Genomic DNA, 22,291 nt, shown 5'->3' on the forward strand with positions numbered 1-22,291 from the left:
CAGTATGCTATGTTCTGAACTTGTGTTAAAGTATAACAAGCTGGCTTTTATACATAAAATTGTCCCTCATTGCCCCAGAGCCCCATTACATTGCTATTTTAATGTACAGCTATTAGATCCATGCTTTTAATTCTCCAGGCATCAGGATGCTGGCACGAGCAGTCACTTAGTTGTTTCACATCAGTGAGAAACAAGTCTGCATGTTTTTTTACAAGTCAGAACAAAATCCCAACTCCTGAATTTGCAATACACCCAGCAAAGCATCTTGTGAGCCCAAGGCAGAGGTTCAAGTCTGACCTGTTGACTTTGCTCAAAAATAGTTCTAGATCTTTGTTTTATCAAGGATGAGAAGTGGTTTCATGGAGCCCCTGCACAAGCTTTGCCTGAGCACCTTACCTGGAGAGTTCTGAGGTGAAGACACCGGCGAGCCTCGGGGGGACTGGCAATAACTAGGATGAAGTAAGGCATGTGGCGGCACATATGACATGATTTCCTCCTCAAACAAGCTGGCAAAAAGGAAAGAACATGTTTATTTGAATAAATGGCATGTTTCACTTTCTAGGGATAAATCTCTAGTTATTAACCTGCTTTCTTTGGTAGTCACTTACCTATTTCCACTGTGCACACTTAGAGTGCTACAAAATATTTTATCGCCATTTCCTCAAGCAGATTTTGAAAGTACTGGAAAGCAGTAACTGCTATTGGGTATTTGTTCTCAAGGTTAAAATATAGTTAATCATCTATGGTTGTGTTCAAGGGTGCCAGGATGAGGGAAGAGATGAGAATCTTGACTCCATGTTTTAGAAGGCTGATTTATTATATTATGATATATGTTATATTAAAATTATATACTAAAACTATACTAAAAGAATAGTGAGAAAAGGATCCATCAGAAGGCTAGAAAGGATAGGAGAGGAATGATAACAAAAGCTTGTGACTCTCAGAGGCTGAAGCAGCTGCATCTTTGATTGGTTATTAAGTAGAAACAACTCACATGAACCAATTAAAGCTGCACCTGTTGGTAAACGATGTCCAAATCACATTCCACAGCCATCAGATAGTTAATTGTTTACATTTCTTTTCTGACGCTTCTCAGCTAGAATAGGAGAAAAATCCTAGCAAAGGATTTTTCATAAAATATCATGGCTACAATCCTTGACCCCACTCTTTTTTTTTAATGTTCTCATTACAAAAGGGTCAATAACCTCATCCAGAAACATTCTAAGCCTCCAGGATTAAGAATCACATCTGATGAACTTAAGTGCATTGACTGGTAAGCTTGTTAGCATAACATTTTATGTTTAATAACACTCCTGCTGAACCAGGTATCACATCTAGCATGTTCAAGCTCAGATACTTCAGGTTTCATCTATTATTGATACACAACTTTTTAAGTGAAAAAACTCAAACTTATTTTCCAGCCTAATCACTGCATCTCTGTGTGTGTATGTATGCATATATATATATTAAAATTTCAGTCTTTTCCCAAATTTGACACAAGCAAATCCAAAAACGGACAGAATATTTAATGTCAGAATGGATCTGGTATCAAAAGGTATTTTGAATGTGAAACATGATAGAAATAAACTGCTCTGATAGTATGTAAAAATTACTTTCAAGAATTGATCTATGGAAAGAACTGCAAGCCAGTCTTATACTATCCAATGCAATGAAAACAATGTTCAAATAAAAGATGTTTTTTACTAAGTCTCTTCATCAGACAAATATCTAGACTTTTTTTACATGGATTTTTTTTAAATGGGTCCTTTCTGCCAATTCTTTTTCCAGTCATGGCCATGTGATGTTTTCCTCCAAGTTACACGTAACTGTTTTAAACTAAGTTCTTAAAGAAACAATATTTACATTTCAGAAAGGCCCAAACATCTATTTAAAATGAGATTTTTTTTTTAGTAGCTGTAATAATTTGGAGATTTGGGGACCAGAAAGGATTATAGTCATGCAACCTGGCCTCAAAATACAACTACTAATGTCAATTAGTCAATGTCCGTTTCATTAGATTCAATTTTAAAGGTACCCATTAATTTCTTGATGCACTTTTACAGTGGATGAGAACACAGTATCAAGATAAAAGGGTTTAATTTTAGCAAAAAATCTGGCTGATTTTTTGAGTTAATAGCTTAAATGAAAACTAGTAAAGAATCAGCTTCCCATTTCCTGAAGTCTGTAATATTGTCTTTACTGAAGGGGACAATGCTTGACAGCACAGTAAAGAGGCAAGAGAGACATTAAGTAATGAAAACACCTCTCAAGTATGTGCCTTTACAAACAGACACCTCCCAAAGCACAGAACTAAACAGATGCAGTCTAAAGGTAGCACAAGGCTCATTGTTGAATAAAGGTCTGAGCTGTACCACCTTTCTAAGCATCAGGGCTGGATACAGGACAATTAAAGGTGGTCTGGGCAAACCCATAAAAATCACAAGCACAGTGCTCTTGCACTTGCCTTTCATATTCCATTATGCTATGAAAAGTGTGAGTTTCAACTACCATCTAGAACTGAACATGAAGAGAATAAAACCTGAGCCCTGAGCTGTAGCTCTCCCAGCTGCAAGTAGTCCAGGGAGTGCAGGGGAAAGGACTGGGTGACACCACCAGCCCACACTGCTCCCTGAAAGCTCCTGAGCAGCTGCCCCAGCATTTTCCACAAGTGCATGGGCAGCAGCAGTGCCTACCTGAGTAACATGACAAGGTCTGCATCACTGGATAAACGCACCAGCCCAGGTGTTCCCTCTGTCCGGATGAACTGGATCTTCTCCCTGTGCAAGCAAAAAAAGGCTTTCAACCTACCTTTGGCACATAAGGCATCAATGTGTACCACAGCAACAAGTACAGTGTATATCAGAGATCTCTGGATTATGGTTTTCCCTACTTTTTTTCCCTGCCACACCAAGTCCATGTGAGCAATAAAATACTACAACCAAAAAGCTAATTTGTTCTGAGGAAGGATGCTCGTGCTGCCCTCATCTCTTCAATGCTCATGCTCTTGGCAGATAGTCACCCAAAAAAAAACCCAAAAAACAATCCCTCAAATTCACACTCAAGTCCATGTCTCTGAATTCAAAGGAGGAGGCTGAAAACTGTAAGAGGACATTGCTACTGCCTCTTCTGAATCTCTGGACAAATGTAAGCCATACATTACAATGCATACTTGTGATTTTAAAGCCAGTGTTTTCATACCACACTGCATTTAAGATATCTTCGTAAAAAACTGTATTATTTCTCCCCTCTATTCCATCTAAGCACACACATCCTTTCTCCTAGACCCAGTTTAGTCACTGTTGTGCAATCTATGCATCCTAAGTTCTGAGCATGGTAACACACATAATTTTAGGATCTGTACTGAATATAATTTCTCAGATTCTTATTATTTTTCTCTGCAGAGCCTTTCCCTGCATTCTGAAATATAAGTACATCCTTCATATGTTTTCTTCATCAGTATGATAGTACAGTAGAGATAAATTCTAATTTGGCCTTACACTTCTAGAGGAAAAAGAAACAAGAATCAAACCCATGTAGTAAAACCTAAATCTAGTCCCAAATTAAAAGGAGAAAACCTGCAAACAAAGAGAAAGGACCTCTGGGTGAGAACAGCAGCATTAGCTCAGCTCACAGATCTGTCTACCCCGTGTCCTATTACCAACAGTGACAAGAAGGTCAAAAACACCCCATGCAATTGGCAGCCCAGGGACATCCAGACACTTGCAGAGCCCACTTCACTCTACACCAGTGCCCAAATGGCAAGGCTGGAGGAAACAAATGATGGATTATAAAATATATCTTAGTGTTTGGTTGGCAGCAACACCAGAAACCAGAAGGACATTTTCTGGGATAACTAATGTGCAGCCTTCCAAATGAATGCAACCCATCACTGGGGTTACCTGTGACAGTTGTGATTTCAGTGTTTGGTTTTTTTTAATACATATGCCTTTTACTTCCCATTAAGATATAAATTATATTTAATGTATAACAGGTGCCTTTGCCTGAAGCCCTTTACATTATCTAGCAGCCTCTCAGATTTACCAGCAGTGGCTTGGAAGAAGATTTAATCATGACAACATGCCTAACAAAGATATGATAAGTATAATGTTCTTACTCCACCATGAGACCTGTGAACAGCAATTTTCTACATGTAGTATACTTTCACTTTATATTTTAATAGACTCTCAACTTCCTATCTCTTCTTTCTCTAAGGTAATATGAAATTATTTTAGACAGAAAATGTCAGAGATCTTTTCAAATTATCTTCGTCCTCTTCAACTGGCCAAATACTGATTTTCCTCCTCACCTATGTAATAATTACAATAATATTATTAATAATAAGAAGAATATTTAATATCATCATAATTTCATTTCAACTGCACCAAGGTCCTCAAAGGAAGAGATTTCTGGCAGTTGCACTAATTGCTATTAAAAAAAATTACACAAACATTTATACTGAAGGATTTTAGTTAGGTCTTAATTTATCAAGTGTTACAGCAATGTCCATGGAGTTGCTTAGTCTCACAATGTGTCAAATAGACATGGATTCCAATAATTTGCTAAATCAGGGTCTTAAAAGACTAACCAGGAAAAATAAAACTGGGATTTTAATCAGTAACATTTTAATTTTTAATTATACAAATTAAAATGCTATTGAAGCATCAGCTTTAGAAGTATATAGGAAAAGTATAATGGAAGATAATTTACCTTAATCAAATTACTAACTTCAATACTAAAATTAGAAGGAACCATTCAGCTTAAGAGAATGGCTTTTCTGACCGATCTCATTTAATGTAAAATAAAATTATGTTCCTTAAAATCCCCAATCATTCTGCTGAAGAAAGTCAGTTAAGGCATATACCTTCAGTCTCCTTCCAAAGTAAATGTACAGAAGGACATATAATCTCAAGCAAATTAGGAGGTACAAAGAAATCCTCTGATCTTTCATTTTTAACCTGAAACCCATCTTTTCTTGAGAAAGTCAAGTTTGTGGGAAATTTTGCATCTGTAATCAGGAAGCAAGGTTCTACTAGAAGCAGAATCGGGGAATACCAACAAGCCTCGTGAGCAATTTGAACTCTAATTTGTTAAAAAAACCCACAACACTCATGAAGAAAATTACACAGATTGCTATCACAGTGAAGGAAATCAAGCACCCTGGGAAAAAGAATATGAAGCAATAACACTACAAGCAACCAGAAATTGTTTGTATACTACTTCCCAGCAGATTTCAAACCAAGCCTGGTGGGAAAAACTTGCCTACAGTGATATGGGTACAAGTGTTTTGACATGCTGAGAATGCAGATTTCTGCTGCATTTTCTAGAGAGCTTGTATTCTGTTAGTGTGTTCTTTCAGGTTTGGCAGCTAGGATTTCTTCAGAAGGTTAACCATGTCTTTAACACAGAAGTCACATCACAAAACTTGTTATACTACACACAGGGAAACTGCAAAACAGGGCAGCTTGTTGAGTTTTGGGAACTTGCAGGACACAGAGGAAAAGGGATCAGTAAGTAACACAGAACAGAAGAAAAATGAGTACCAGTGCTGGCTGCCATGCCAGCCAGTGTGGGTAGGCCTCTGGAACACAGCACTGCACAGGAGAGGCTGCCAACAATCAAACCAATTTTTAAAATGTAGTGTCCAAGGAAGAACAGATACATTCATTTCAGTTCTGGTCACTACTATCCAAGTTGCTGGTGTTTCCATTTCCAAGTAAACATATGAGGGAATTACAACAACCACACAACAAAATCATCCTTCCTTAGATCTCATTGTACTGTGCAAAAATCTGTAGATATCCCATTTTGTAAATTTTGCGGTGACATAAAAAATTCTGACAGATGTAAGATTACTTCCAGATCTCATGAGGTCAGGACAGCCTTTCTGTAAATGTGCTTTGCAAAGATAAGGACAAATCCAAATGCCATTCTGCCTCATGCTCCCAGCTGAATGAATGGGCACATTTGCTGTGCCATCCAGCTGTCTTGGCACATTAGGAAGACATCAGCAAATCTCTTATGCCAGTTGTTCCAAACATTTTCTTGTAGGTACCTTTATTTGATAATTAAACATTACCTATGTACTTCTCAACCCTTTTATCGTAGGCTGTTACACAGAAATACAGCAAACAGCTATTTCCCACAGCTTTATGAATATGTTTGAAGTCACCAGAAGTCTACATTCTGTTATGTTCCACTGCTAATTGATGAAAGTAGGTAATTGTAATTAGCTTTTTTTACTGAAATGGGAACAGCAAACTTCATTAATTTTCTTACCTGAGTGAATGATTCCTGGTAAGATCTGGTTGGCGCTCTTGTAGAATTTCGAAGATATTGGGCTGCCGCAAAAATGCAACTATCTTGTCATTGTAAGCTGAAAACATTAACAAAAATATCATGCTGAAACAAGGAGATCCCAAAGCAAAGCATGACATTCCTTTTGAGTCTTCAACAATGACATACTTCACCTTCACAGTTTTAAATTTAGAAGTATTGGGTTAATACTTTTGTATGTAAGGCCACCAATTCTATTGTCTTTTAAGAAACACACTTATGATTATGAACCAAATCTCATTGTGACGTATCCTTTCCACTGCTAACAGCTATAATTCTCTTAACAACTTCTATTACATTTTAGCACTCACACTCTTAGCTAATATCAAACCAGAATATTTATTGTTAGTATAAAATTGCAGAGACCTTGGTTTTCACTGTATCTGTCCTCAAACGTTAAGCAGCCATTGGAAACACCCATATCAAATCCTCATTAATGGCTGAGCCTGTGAGGCATGCACACCATGTCCATGGCAAGGGGGAGGATTTAAACAGGCAGAGGTTTTCAAGTAAACATGCCACAGTACAAAGAGCCAGTCAGAGTTAATCGGATTAATTTATCTTGATTTAGCACAATGCGACAGCTGTTAGATTTAACAAGCTACATTCTGTACATGGTGGCACAGAAGTCAGTAACTCTGTGTGTATGTAACTGAGAACAGAAGTTAAGCTAATGGCTAATTCCAGGCTGATTAACACTTTCTGTAATCCTGCCAAAATAGATGCTCACAAGTTGTGGGGGGCGGGAAAAAAAAAAAAAATTCACTGGGAATACATGGAGTCCAATTAGGACCCAACCTGACTCCCTGGCTTCAGTTCATCCTGTGAGCACACAGAGTATGTGAGCTAGGAAAGGAAAATACATCACTTATTTGGTTCTGCACACTTCCAGCTCTGAAAGTACCAAGTGAACAGGGGGGAAATGCCGATGGACAGAAGGATCACAGAAAATGGCAACTTCCAGCCATCCCAAGTGAATGGAAACCCCAGCAGTGCACACTGCCATGACCCCTCAGTGATGGAGAACTCCTCCCAGCAGAGGCTGGATGCTGACATACCCACTGGAACCACATCCTGGTACTGAGCTCTGCTGACAGTGTTAAATGTGCTGGATGGTCTTGGCAAAACGGGGGGTCCTGCATGACGGGAGTCCTCTCCAACCTGAAAACGTGCAAGCAACCACAGTGAGTGTCTCTGTGCCAGCACAAGCACTCGGGTACAGCAAAGTGAGAATTTATACGGCTTAAAATCAAGTGCAGACATCAAGGCTTTGCTTGATCACTATCCCCAGCAACCACTGCAGCAGGAAGCAGCTCTGCTGCTAGGACAAGTACTAGCAAAACGTTATTTAGCATACTGGGCCCATTAATAGGAAGAATCAAAACTGATGCAAGATTTACTCTTATTTTTAAACAGTCCCATTCTTAAAAGAGACCAAAGAATTAAAACTGGGATACCTTTTTTGATTTTGTAACTTAATTTTTTATTTTGTAATTAATGGACAACTTTATCTATTTGAAACATTCTGGAAACCAAATTCTGCTCCTTCATTAGCATCTCTATTACCTCTGTGCATGAATGCAGTTTCCCTAAATTTGAAGTGGAAAAAAGTTTGTGGCTGAAGCCTCAAAGGAGAATAAAGAAGTGAGTTCACATTCAGGTAAGGCAAACAAGTCCAAAATTGGTAAAAACATGGCTCCTAGAATAATTCAGAAACACTGTTCTGTTTTTCCTGTATTCACCTTCTGGACTTAAAAAAATTGCATGTGAACAATTTTTAGGGTAGAACCACAATATAAAATTGTTCTTAGAGGCATTTGTTATCTCAGGGCAATTGCTGCAGTTTACTGCATCATGAGGTTTCAGACATTTCTTGGTATTCACTATTTTATCTCTATAAAACATTTGGTCAACCTCTTTTTCATCCTGCTGGACCTCTTTGTTTACTTCTCCATTTATCTGCCTACATGTAATGGTTAGCATTTGAACTGCACTCCCAAGCTTCAAAGATCTATAAAACATCTAACTGCTAAAGGTCAAATAATTATAAAAGGTTGCTTTTGAATCCAATCTCTGAAATCACAAAGCAGCAAAAGTCCCAAGATATCTCCCAAGACCTTTTTGCTCTCTCATAATATTCTTTCAGAAAAATGAAGAATTATTTCCCGTTAGGCAATGTGCTGGAAAAGGAATGCCATTATTATTAGCTCCAGCTTCACACTGCAGTTCAGCTTTAGCTAAAAAGGCATTCCTTACACTGGTTCATGTTTGTTTTAGAGCATCTCTGTAAAAACTGGGTCAGTGGCTTCAAAACATCAAAGTTCATGGCAAGTTAAAGACAAAGAAAGTATTTTGATTTTTTTTAATTAAGTACTCATCTTTTGCAATAATGTACAGTTCCTTTATACAATAGCTTGAAAATAGGAAAAAAATGCAAATATGTAATGTGTAATACATGAGCCCCAAAGTGCAGAGGAAAAACTGGTGTTCAGGTTCTTACATATGTAAAAAGAACATCATTGCATCATTAATACTAGAATGGTAATACTGTATTGAATTGCTATGCTTGAGATTCCTATCTGGAATTATACCTGGAATTAATTCAAGTAACAATTGTAACAATATCAAGGAAACATTTCTAAAATTGCATAGAGAAACGTGGTTTAAGGAATTTTATGTATGTAGATGGAGTGGGAAATTTTGACAGGTAAGCAGTACTATGTATATGAAATATATATGATCATTTCTTGTTGGATTAACTATACTTGTTCTGCAGCATTGACAACTTCAGGAGCATGGTTGGCACAAATACCAGTTTTAAGTGCAGAGCTACTGGATGCTGCTTAAAGACAGATAATTTGGGTGCATACTGGGTAAAGTAAAAAAAAATTCTGCTCTGCTACAAATCAACCAAACAGAAATATTTGCTTTACCTTATTCAAGACCTAAATAGCTATATGAAGGTATATAGCTTCTTGCCTTATACACAACATCACCAAACTGATGGAAGATTATATTTAAAACCATTTGCAAAATATTCCTGACACTGGAGGGGAGCTGACTAGACCATGTTCACACAGGATGTGACAAGATACGCAGTCAGTGCTGTGGCACTCACTGCAGCTCAGTGGAAGCCCTGTTAGAGAAGTGGCAGACAAGACCCATGTTTGCTCTGAAACAGAGGCCTGGCAGACCTTCATCTGCCACAAGACTGAGCTAAAAAAAGGATAAATCAGATCATTCCTCTTGCTATTCTGAATTGTATTATGTTTAATTGCTGGCATGGAATAGCCCTCTCCTGAAAAGACAACCTACAGCCAACAGTATGGAGGTTTTTAAATAAAGTACAACTGAAGTCCAAGTCACTGCACATACACAAGGTTACAAACATACGTTAGTGACAACAACACTATGGGGACTGCCAGTGAAAATGGTGCACGACAACATAACAACAAAATAGTGTTTTCCATGTTCTTCTGATCAGAAAATAGAGATTAAATATATATTCAATGGCATATAACAGTCTGATAAAGCTGAATGTGGTATGATTTTTTTACACTTCATGGGGAAGTTGCAGAACTAGATGTATAGTCACACATGCATCTTTTCCCCTCCCACTTATTTTGCAGACACTCGGCAGACACCATGCTAGACAATGCACATGTCAGTGAAATACTGGATACAGGAACCAGTAATCTGTAATCAGATGCTCTCCTGTGGTTAAGAGGGGTTACTGCGAATTCAAAATAATAAAAATTCATGCTTGGTATTTTTCCTCTGAATTCATACATATCAAAAGCAACAGCGGCTAGCAGAAAAAAACAGCAAATCCTTACAGATGGCTAGTGCACTGTTACGGAAGGATCACGCTCCTCCCCACATGGAAAGGGGATGCTGGAGCTCCCGAGGGGAGGCCCAGACCCCACTCACCTCCCCAGCACTGTGGCTGCGCTGCCGAGTCAAGTGCTGCCGATGGACCAGCGCACTGGTGGGCCTGCTGCTCTGCAAGGGCAGCCGCGGGTCGATGAACGTCGTGGTGCGCGAGTTGTGGTCCACAAAGAAAGCCTGCAGAGGGACACAGACAACAGGATTCATCAAAGCTTTTTTTATTCATTATGTCTGAGGTTAATGCTTACTGGGGATCCAGGTTTCATTCGATCAAGTGGGGGTGTGGAAAATCTGTTACTGTGGCTTCCATTTCCTTTCTGCAGAAGGAGGACAGGGATGAATTGTTTAATGCCTTACTTTGTTCGTGTCTATAAAATCCTTTGAAATTCTCACCTGACAAGTATCAGAAGTGGGAAGCTTTATTATGACTGTCAAGAAGAGAAGACTTGAATATTTAATAAAAGCAATCCTGGTGTATTCTCCTTTTCATTCCCTTATAAGCATCTAAAAAGGTGTCATTAAGCGGCAAACCCATTACCTTTTGTGAAGTATTTACCATATAATTATGAATACAATTGGCTGTATGTATGTCAAGTGTATGCTTGCATCCAGTGATGAACTATGATTACAGACCAACAGGCATTTTTGCTATATTTCTGTTACAACTATTCTAAGTTCTCTGACCTTTTTTTCTAAAACCCAAAACAAAATGCAAAAAAAAAACCCCTAAAGCACCATCCCAAAAAAAAAAAAAAAAGACCTCTGAAAGCCAAAAAGAAAGGTCAACCAACAAAACAAAGATGATGGCAACAAAAAAATTTTAATCAGGCAATTAATGAGAACAACCACATATTGGCCAGTCAACCATTTGCTGAAAACAAGGTCACAGGGACATGTATCCTGGAAAATTAAAGCCTCCTAAAATTCTAGCCAATTTGAACCAAAAAGGTTTCTAAGCCCTGAAATTTAAACTTTTTTGTAGCACTTGTGTTGCACTTGGAAACCAGCACTGTTCTATTTCAACACACTCTACATTTTCTGTCACAATACTGGAAACACGTGGAAGTGGCAAATAAAAAATCTCAGTTTTGAGCAGGAGAATTACAGGAAACTGACATCTGGTTCAAGGAATCAAAAAATCTGGACCAGCAGAGTGGTAGTCAGGGACTGTGGTAGCCATTTCTGTGTTTGGCTAACAGTGAGGTACTTTGACCACAATTCCACAAACAATTTATTCCTGTGGTGTCAGCAAAAGAAACGTTCTCATCTTTCCCCCTCCTGACCACTTGTTTCATCCCCTGTGTGCCCTTCCTGCCTTGTGCTGGCACAAGTGTTTGTGTAGCCAAGCAGTGAACCCATCAAGGGAGCTGGTCCAGGCTAAAATTACTCTCTTTTTGTCCCTCTCCCTGCTGGCTCCTCTAACCTCAGTCAGCTCACCAGGGATGAGAGGAGAGGAGAGCAGAACCACTATTTTGGCAGCAAAACCAGCTTCTAGTATTCATGGAATCATTGTTTCAGATTGGGAAAACCAGACCAGAGCAAATGCAATTCTTCTGACTGCTGTGAAGGTAGGTAGACAAACCATGTGTCATGCTATACAGCAAGTAAAATCCATTATGGACTGCAGTGGAAGAAAATGTTCATGCTTCCATTTCCCAAGGAAGGAGAAGCATATGGAGAGACACCACAGTTGGAGAACCCTAAAAGTGCTCCAGAAAAGAGCACCAAGCCTCATATAGCCCCAACAGCAATCACCCATACCTGTAGCTTGTGCCTACAAGGAGGGAATCCCATCACCTGAGCAGTAAGAACCCTGTTCTAACCATCTGACATAGTCACAGATACGCAAGTGAAACTGTTTCACAGCTAAAACAGTATAAAGTTTTTTCAATAAATGAAATTTTAATTGCTACAGCTGAGCCAGCTGATGCAGGACTTGTTTACCTTGACAAACAATGATGCCACCCTGCAGTGCAAGCATACAGATTAGAGATTACAAAACCAGTGAGAAAGAATGAAAACCATTATGAAATTTATATTTGGGGCCTGGCAGATGACTCAAAGAGACTGCTGGAACACAGTCAGTATTTCTGAAAGTTTTTCTCCTGATTGGTAAGATCCACTTACTTTACTAGCAAGTTTGGGTTTTTTTTTAAGTCCTTCTGCCTGTTTTACCTAGTCTGTGTACATTAATAAGATGTAAAGCACTTTCAACAAAACATAGGTTGATTTCATTACGTCATCACCATACTGTAAATCACTTATTAAAAATTCCTGATTGAATAAACGAGGTAGTACCCCCTAGAGCTGTACCACTCAGTTCTGAGTTAATGCAGCATTCTGGTATTGCATGTAGTGTTCCACAGCATTCTATTTAAGTAACAACTCAGTTTAGACATGAAGATAAAGACAATCCTATCTTATTAAATATGTATGGTTGCAGGCCAGCTCATAGTAGCCTACTTTAAAACAAAGCATAAGTTAGCACTTTGAAGCTTTGGTGAAGATAACCATTGGAGCTTCAATGCTTTGGGCTAATCTGGACACTGGCACACAGCTCAAAATACAGTGTGGTTCACAATCTCCTTTCAAAAAAATTCCTCTCATAACTCCTGCCTAGCTATAATCCATAAATCTACAATGCTTGAAGAGACTGACAAAATAGGTAGTGCCAAAACTATATTTAGCCCATTAAACATGAATAGTTGCCCCAGTTATTCTTCCAGTTAAAATCTATGAAGCTTGCTAAAATACCTTTTCTTCCTATTGGAGACTTCAATAATCAATTACTATGATTTCTTTAATTGTAGAGAGAAAAGCCAAAAATGTGCTCTAATAACTTGCTATCTGTTTGCACATCTCGCAGAGACCTAATTAAAAGCACACAGACTTGCATCTGGCTTTAAAATACAGACACATGTTTACACACAGTGCACAAATGCGTTATCTGTATGCTGTCTGTGTGTGTATGCACATGGACACAGCAAGGCACAACCTCAAAGCTCAGCTCAGGGGCCTATTAAGCCTGTATAATGCTTCCTGTTACCACATTTTCCAATGGCTTTCTGCCTCCCTGTGGTCACTGACTGATGAAGGATCATCTGTAATGCCCATTAGAAACTACACTGTAGTCACACCGGACCTTTTAAAATATCATCTCCTGCCAGGGATACACAGAGGAGCCAAAAAGGAGAGGGCAGTTGGGCTTCGCTGTGCAGCTCTGGAGGGAGTTCAGAGGTGGGCAGTCCCCAGCTGACCTTGGAAGACAGCCCACGAAGAGGACAGGCAAGCAGCACCACACTGCCATGGGGGAATGAAAACACCACTACTCAGCATTGTGCCAGGGCCAGAACAACCACTGTGCCTTGTAAGCAGGAGCACCAAGCTCTCACTGTGACATACTTGAAAAAATAAAGGAAAACCTCTTCTTAGCAGGGAAGAGTAGTTAAGGAAAGGAAACATAATTATATGTTGTGTTATGGCTAAGTTCTACCAGCTTCTCTTTAGGTTTATGCTTTAATAAAGGCAGGTCCAGTTTCAGTTTGGTCTCCCCAAGCACTGCTTTTGCCATGTACTCGCCATGGTCTCTCTCGAGTGCTGAATAGGCTTTTCCACTGGCCACAAGTGGCACTTGTGACACAGACAATTCAACATGATGAAAACGAGCGATACTAAGACTAATTCAAAGTGAAGAAATCCCAGTAGGAATTCATTCAGTGCTTCCTCTTCCTGATTAATATTGTGGTAGCATTGCTGTTACGAAATACCAACCCAGAAATCCAAAGGTCTAATTCTCTCTATGAAGCACATATTAAAGAAAATTGAAAATTGCTCTATTCTTCAGGAGAAAACTGGCCTCTGAAGAACTTAACAGAACAAGAATGACTTAAAACAGAAAACAGTGAGGCAAAGAACAACGTTAGTAGAATTACACATTCCTAATTGTGTGTCTAACAAAAAAACAAAGTGCTTTACAGAGTTAAAAAAATCTAGGAAACAACTTTCAAGTACTTTTACCCTTCAGCTTAGAAGTGTCTAATCTTTCCAAGCATCAAGATCATTATTAATATGGACTCCCACAGCTAACCACATTGAGAGTGATAAATGTAAGAACCAATAAGCTAAATATGCCAGTAATCCTAATAAACTGATAAGCCTTATCACTTCCTCACATACTAATCACAGTCTATTTTTAACCCTCCTGTTTTCTACACAAAATATAACGTTCCAGATACTGAGGATGCACTAGTTTAAAGTTACATTAAAACTGACATCACAACTGTAAAAGTAACATCAAAATATTTTTTTAGGAAATTGAAAATTGATACCTGTTTAAAAAAATCAGTGAGACTTGCAAGTATTTAAGATCTCTAATACTCTTAAGGAAACCTACTCTATACCAACTCTTTCCAAGCAATACACAACCACCAGAGTAATCTCCTGGGATCTGTACCAGACCATCCTTTTTACATCATTTGATCTCAGAAACTGATGAACACAAGGCCTTCTCAGCCCTGTGGAGTTACCTTGCCCTGATGGTCGTGTTTCATCTCCCAGCCCCTGGGCAGCTCCAGCTGTTTGTTGGCAAACATGTTGAGGAAGCCCACCAGATCCCGGTTGTGCTGGTAGCGCTCGAAGTGGTGGGTGTCCCGGCGGACTTTGGTGATCATGTGCTTCAGACACGTGTTGTTTGTAAACATGCGGTAGGCACTCTGAGAAACACACAGCAGCAAAGGTTTTTCAAAGAGAAAACTGCTCTGGCCACAAAAGGCAGCCCTGTTCATTGTAAGTGGGCCTGCAGAAGAAAAGTTACTCCTTCCATTGCTTCTCCTTACACTATAAATCCCATTACACAAAGAGGGGAAAATCTATGCAAAAAGAAGCACTGAAGAACAGGCAAAAAAGGAAAAGATATATATTAACAGGGTTTTGTGTTCAGTATGACCTCTAATATACTTCAACATAAACCAGGCAATCTGGGGGAAACAAATATTGCCATTAAGCAGCAAGGTCTTTCCCAGAATTGTGTCTCACCCTGTGCAAAGCACAGTAAGAAAGCTATTGCTTCCGTAAACAAATAATTCTGTATCATAAGAAAGATGAAGAATTGAGTGGGAAATAAAAATTGCTATCATGCAGAGCTATGATGGCCCTGATAGCCCAATAATTTCAGGGGATAATGATGCCAATATCTTATCATCAAACACTGAGCAGTGTTTTTGTACACAAAAAACTGCATTTATAAGCATGTATTTATGAAAGCCTTTGAGCTGTAGCCACCATACTCACAGGGTTAGAATGCAGCACTGTAAAGAACTCTGGGCTGATAAGGAATTTCACAGGGGGAGACTGGAGCAATAAAGTAAGTCTGGATCTGGAGGTAGAGTGAGGCAGCACATTCTCTCTTCGAAAATCTAAGAGCAAAGTAAATGTCAAAGACTTCCAGCAGTTATTACCAAAGCATCCCTGCAAACAACTACATTGATGTGAATCACACAAGCAAGAAAAGCATTAAGTAGACAACTATTGCAGATTTACTGAAGATTGTCCACGTAAGTGTGCCCAAATTTCTTCTAACATAACACTGAAGTTTCTGAAAATATTACAATCTTAGTTTAGTAACATTTACCTGTGGCTTTTGGTAAACAACCATTAAAAAAACCACGTTCCATTGTTTGGGTTACCAAGTTCGTGCTTCTATATAAGATGCAATAAAGTCCCCTGGGCACGTCTGCACTGCTATACTGTAGCTGTATGCAGGTAAGTCATTTTTTTAAATGCTGACTTAATGGATATAAAAGTCATTGTACACTTATAAATATTTCATTCCTTCTTAAAAAACAAACAATAAATCTGCCATTACCACAGCCCCAGTCTTGATACAGTATTGAAGCAGCTTATGTAAGTAAGAAGTATGTTGCTAAGGAAGAACCTTTCAAATTTTAACTTCCAATAAACATTTGTGTCTTCTCCTAGCAACTACAGAAGTGCCCTGATTTTTCTTCAGTACCAGGAAGGAAGTGAAAAATATTGAGTGGTGTTTGCTACAATGTGAACACTGTTGTCCCCGATTCTCTTTGAAGATATTTGGAAGCATATTTTTAATGTAAATGAAAAACTGCAAGTTCAGATTTGGTCTTCAGTGATGCTACACTAAAATGTGTGCTGCCATCTATATTTCATTTTCTTTCTTTTTTACATGTTGTAGTATGTGCACACTTCTCCATCAAATGAATATTAATCACGTAGACCACAGCTATCACAGATATAAAAGATCATAACACACTAGCAGAGCAAGGAGAAAGGTAGTAAGTGAGATTCTAAACTGAGAGGAAAGGAAGAAGATCTAACAAAAGAAGAGGCAAACAACAAAGGTAAAATTCTAAGTAAAAGGAATGGAGAAAATCAAATAAACACACTAGAGGAAACCAGGAAGTGTGAGGGACACTGGTAAAATAAATAAACAAGAGGATTTATACAAACACTACTTAAACAATAGACCTCAAGCTGTCCCACATGGAGCACATCATGAACAGGGCAAAGGCAGAGTGGCACAAAGGCTGCTGAAGCTGTGTCTGAATACTTGGGCTGGGAGTGTCTTGCAGACACTCACTGAAGTTTTATGTGAACTCTGTACCAGTACAAAACTTGGGTGTACACCAAGCAGCTCTCACACCCTGGAAGATGCTGTGACACGCAGCAGCTAAGTCCTCTGTCATAGTCTGGGCAATCTGGAAACCAGAATGGGTCACCAGGTGGGTTTTTATTGCAATTTGAGGCTTATGAGTTTGGTTTATGAGAAGTTTATTCAGCTGAATTTGCTTAACACTGGCTTGTGTACAGCACAAACCATCTGGCTGCACATGCACAAAGGTAGAAAAGGAAACACCTACAACAGAAGTGAAGACTACAAGTAATAAAAGGGAACACTTGGGTAAATCTCAAGTTCTACAATGACTTGAAACTTGAAAAAGGGTGACACTGCTTGCACATCAGATTAATTGAGGAGAGACTTTTAAAAGAGTACATCAAGAGCATCCAGAGACAAAGCCAAAGCACACGACACTACACAGCTGTGCAAGGAACTGGATGGATAAAAAACTTTATAAACGTGTTAGTAAATTTTTAGTAGGAAGATGACCAAGGAGAGACCTGCTTAGTGAAAAGAAAAAAGTAATGATGTTCAGAACCCTAAACAAAAGGTCTTTATTCCTATCTTCATTCCAAAGGTTAACACTGGACAGACTATCAGAAGAATGAAGAAATGGAGGTGAGAGAGAGCAGGTTAAAGATCGTGGTGCAAATGAAAGGTTTTCAAAGCCTTTAGGTCAGGTGACATGCACTCCAGCAGTCAGGAAATAAGGTGGAGTAATCGCTGAGACTGGTGGCTCTTTCAGAGGTCTGAAGGAGCTCTCAGAAGGAATGGGATAATGCTGTAAGAGTACACCAAGATGTTTTACTAAGATCTCTCTGGCTCTGGTCCTACTCGTTATTTCTATGAATGACTGGATAGGGAAGACAAAACTTGCACCAATTAGGAGATTCTGCAGTACTTGGACAGCAGAATGGACAAGATTCAAAACCACGGGGCACATTAGAAAAGTACAAAGATCTGTGTGCAGGTCAGGATAATCAACTCACAAAGACCAAATGAAAGTGCCAAGTACTGCACACAAGGATGAGGACTTGATTTTAGCAGATCAAAGACACTGGTTGAAACCATTAAAAACAAAGAAACAAACAAAAACCAAACCAAACCTTCTGCAGAAATGTACAAGGAGTGTTTTATGTAAGACACTTCCACAATCTCTTCAGTACAGCAGAGTCACAGCTTTATTTGATTTTCTGAAATATTCCTTAAAAGCTGAAGACCAACTCAAGACAATCCTGATTAGACCAAAAAACGAATTTGAGACCTAAAACCAGAAGTCACGAGGAAAGACTAGGAAGTAATGGATTTAAGGGTATGTTATAAGAAGAATAATGAGTAGACTGTCTAAAAAAGTTAAAGAATGTCCCTCAAGTGGAGCATATAAGAACTCATGAGACAGCATTTGGCAAGCATGGCTTAGGAACAGCTCATCCTATTTATCTAGAGATATAGTCAATGACTGCCTGAAGCCCTTTCTAGTTCTACATTCTACTATTTCAAACTTCATTAGCAGAGTCAAAATATTTGTAAGCCAGACCATGTAATTTTATATTTTTTTCACTGCAAGTCTCCTGCTCTCTAAACCACTCTGGTACTGACAGAAAAGTGCTCTGAATTTCACAATCTTCTCTTCAGAATATTGAGCAGGCTGAGTCATAACCTTCAAAACTAGACAGCATTGAAAACAAATGGCTTCATTTTCACACAGACCTTCAAAGGAAGAAGTTAGGGTTTGCCTTATGTACTCTCACTAAATCATCTATGAGATAAGTGCAAGTGCTCCCTTCTTTGGAGAAGGGGTAAAAAATTAATTTTTTTAACCTGAATTAGAATGGTGAAATTCAGCTTCCTCTGCAGCTCCATCCACGGCATTTGTGTGCTCTTCAGGCCTGTCATTTGTCATTGTTCTTCGGATGCTCTGGTACCTAGGGTTGGAAAACTGGACTTTACATATAGTATATGGTAACTATGACCCAATTCTGGCTCTGAGGGAGCCTGCCCATATTTTCTGCCATATAGGTTAATATATATTGACCTCTGATTTCTGCATTAATAGCCTTTTGAATTTCTGACAACCATCATCAGATGTATTATTTTTGGTCACATAGCTTAAGATCACAGGTGGAACACAAAAGTCCTGGAAACTCACATGCAAACTAAAGCAACAGAACAGCCACACACCTAAGGCCAGCAGTGGGAGCAGCCGTGGCCTTGTCTCCACACTCAGCCTTGCAATGGTGAGTGCAGTTGTGCAAGCACACAAAGCTCACAAGCACCAGGGGTGACTCTTACCGGCGGTTCAGCTGCTCCATCTGCTGTATGGAGTTGGATCTCTGCAGAATCTGTGGGGCTGGGGGAGCTGTGGGGCGCTGCCATGTTGTTGTCCTGTTCACGTGGTCCACGTAAAAAATGCGTCCGTGGCTGTCAATTCGAGCCTCCCAGTCTAAGGAGCAATAAAATACTGTCAGCTATGGAGGGCTTGGGGCTTATCCATTGATTTGTTTGAGCTCTGTCACTTTTATAAACCCATCTATTGGCTCTATAATCATAATTACTACTACAACATAGACATATACCTGTGTATATAAAAAATACACATCTATAAAGAAACAGACATGCCTGATTCTTAGGCACCTGCAACTACAGAAAATGTGCAAACCATTTAGCACATCAGTTGAAAAACAGTCTTTGAGAGCTCAGCAGGTGTCTAGATGAGACTGTCTATATTGCAAGCCTAAGTGAAAGTAGTATCTGATGACAAAATAAAAACACTCAAGTTTTTAAATCAGAGTTTGTAAACGAAATAGAACACCCAAGTATTCCAGGAAGAACAGAAATGCTCATTGGGAAAAAATAAAACCCAAACGAAAAAAAAAACCAAATTCCCTCAAACAGTTCACATTCGTGAATTCATTAGCCTGCTTAACTGTCAAGCCCTAAACCACTGTATAATAAGTTGGGATTGTTCTTGTCATGTTTATGCCCAATTCTGACACAGTCACCATTTCTGTGACATGGTCTTGCAGAAAAAAAACCAAAAACATTTTATCCTGCATTTAATTTTAAATACACTTAAAATTTTATCCCGCATTTAATTTTAAACATTTGGGCAATGGCTTCCAAAGTAAAGCATCCGCATCAGTGCTGTGACTGACAAGGCTGTCTTCTGCTGTGTTCCTTATAGTCCATCAAATCACTGTTAGATAAATGTGTTACAAATAGCTTGTTGAAGCTATTGCAAAATTGTCATTCATCAAGGTTTCATGGTCAAACTTTATTAATTTTTTCCCCAGGAATGTTGCACATTATAGGCAGAAATAAAAGATAAATGTTTAAATTTTTTCTCTTGTTCTTTAACTTGACCTAACACAAGACCGAAAGAAATACACATATTTTCCTTTCTTACTTTCGAATTTTGGTGAAACAACAGAATGAATATTATCCAAATTAAAAAGAAATTACAGTTTACAACTCAAAATAATAGTCTTAATATTTTCTCTAATTTTCCAGCATTAAAATATTAAATCTGTCACATATCTGCAAGCAGAGGTTTGAAGAACAAAACAATCTAGTCAATGATTAGCAGACTTTATTTACACAGAGACTGTACTGGGCTATGACTGTAAAGGGGTGATGTGTACATGCATCATGACACGCACGACTATGCAGAATCCCAGCAAATGGCAGAAATGTTAAAATACTACACAGCCAAAGCTTTTTCCACTAATATTTCAGCAGTTTTTCCAACTAGTTATTGTAGTGTATAGTTTTCTTCTGAAACCACAGAACTGGACCAGCTGTCTCTGTGCATTTCCGAAATATTTGTCTCCCAGACAGAGTTTTGTAAAATGTAGAACGGGTGTAATAGGGTGACAATTAATTAACTCGAAGATCTGCACACAGGATTAATCTGATTATAACATAACCAGCAAGGGAGCACAACCATATCATCATCCTGGCTTTGCACATATAGTTGTATCTGTGTTCTGCTATCAGGATCCTTCCAGTTACTTGCTCCAGTTACAGAACAAAGTCCCATACCATACTCGGAAATAGGGATCTGTTCATTTTACAGTAAATATCCTAATTCCTGACTCCTTTAAAGTAACAGAGCTTTGCCACAGACTTCAGTGGGTCTGAATTTACTTTTTTTTTTTTTTGCATATTTGTTTTAAAGCAATGTTTTATGAGTTGTGTAGCTTTTCTTTGGGGGGGGAGGGGGGTCTTTGAATACCTAATACAGAATAGATTTTCACTTCTCAAAGTTTAATGAATTCAGTAATTGACAGCAATGTATTTTTTATATGCATTAGAGAAATTGCAATTCATTAAGGCTCTCTAACTGTTGCTTGATGTCCAGGTTTATTTTAATATAAAATCTTCATTCTGTCTTGAAAAATGCAAGGAAAGCACAGACACCTGTAAGTTAATCTGCAGATGTGAAAGATGTTGTATATTCCTTTGTAAATCATTACCACACAAGCAGCATTCAGAGACTTCAGTGTGCTTGACAGCTCACAGTGCCTCACGAGCACCATCACCTCATCTCTCTGCCCTGTGCACTGCACACAGGAAAGGCAGCACTGTCTCTGCATGAGTGACACTCAGCAAGTCTGTGTGCACCAGGTGTAACTGTCACAGCAGCAACACCGGACCCAACCATCATCACTCCTCACTTTCAACTTCTCAGCTGCTCATTCTCAGTTCTAACATCCAAAAAAGAAAATGTAATGGACTCTCAGTAAAAAGCCACAGGCAGCTTATGCCCAAATTAAAGTATGGAGAAGCTCACTTGGTGGCAGGGCCTCGTCCACTCTCTGGTAGCGGCTAACGTCCTGACGCACCGACGGCAGGGACCTCAAGGGCTGATGGCCATTGGCAGGAGAGCCTGCAATCAAAACACACACACATTTCTTTTTTCAGTCAGTGTGGGGAAGCCCTAGACTTGCCTCTAAACTGAGCAAGCTGTGTTAAAGCTTCTGCAGGACTATGGTATTTCAGGATATATCTAACAGTCATCTTTTCTTGGGGTCAAAATAAGTTATGCCAACAGTTCTAGGTAAGTGATTCCTCTGGATGTCCTGGTCCTGGAAACATCACCTCTGGGATGTGCTGCATCCCTCTGTGAGCAGCCAAAGTCAGGGCAAGGAAACAGCCTGTGCCTGAGCCATATCCCAGGACAAAGCTCCACCTGGCCTCAGAAACCTTAAGAGTGGGAGGTGTAACTATCCACTGTCAGTCCTTGCTGCAGCCAAACTGATCTGCAAAACATGATGCAACCTGACACCTAATAAAGAGCATCCCAAATGTCTAGAAAATGCTGTAAAACTGACAGTATTTGAAATAAACACCAAAATTATTATTGCCAGTCAACAACCTGTTTATGAAGAGAGGAAATTATTGCTTATATATAGCACT

The 22,291-nt window shown here is 39.0% G+C and overlaps 1 protein-coding gene across 2 annotated transcripts in view; it reads right to left on the reverse strand.

Moving 5' to 3' along the window:
• Window positions 1–22,291, reverse strand: part of HECW2 (HECT, C2 and WW domain containing E3 ubiquitin protein ligase 2) — a 105,415-nt gene that overhangs the window by 30,292 nt on the left and 52,832 nt on the right. For both annotated transcript variants that reach the window (XM_039699961.1, XM_039700061.1), the window contains exons 9-18: window positions 21,666–21,761; window positions 19,166–19,316; window positions 18,695–18,798; window positions 15,511–15,635; window positions 14,748–14,933; window positions 10,264–10,398; window positions 7,392–7,494; window positions 6,277–6,373; window positions 2,694–2,777; window positions 397–506 (exon numbers count right to left, since the gene is read on the reverse strand). In XM_039699961.1, coding sequence (XP_039555895.1) covers window positions 397–506; window positions 2,694–2,777; window positions 6,277–6,373; window positions 7,392–7,494; window positions 10,264–10,398; window positions 14,748–14,933; window positions 15,511–15,635; window positions 18,695–18,798; window positions 19,166–19,316; window positions 21,666–21,761 — 1,191 coding nt within the window. The remainder of the gene's footprint in view (window positions 1–396; window positions 507–2,693; window positions 2,778–6,276; window positions 6,374–7,391; window positions 7,495–10,263; window positions 10,399–14,747; window positions 14,934–15,510; window positions 15,636–18,694; window positions 18,799–19,165; window positions 19,317–21,665; window positions 21,762–22,291) is intronic.

This window comes from Passer montanus, unplaced genomic scaffold (genome assembly GCF_014805655.1).
Source record: "Passer montanus isolate IOZ18808 unplaced genomic scaffold, ASM1480565v1 scaffold1, whole genome shotgun sequence".
Taxonomy (NCBI): Eukaryota; Metazoa; Chordata; class Aves; order Passeriformes; family Passeridae; genus Passer; species Passer montanus.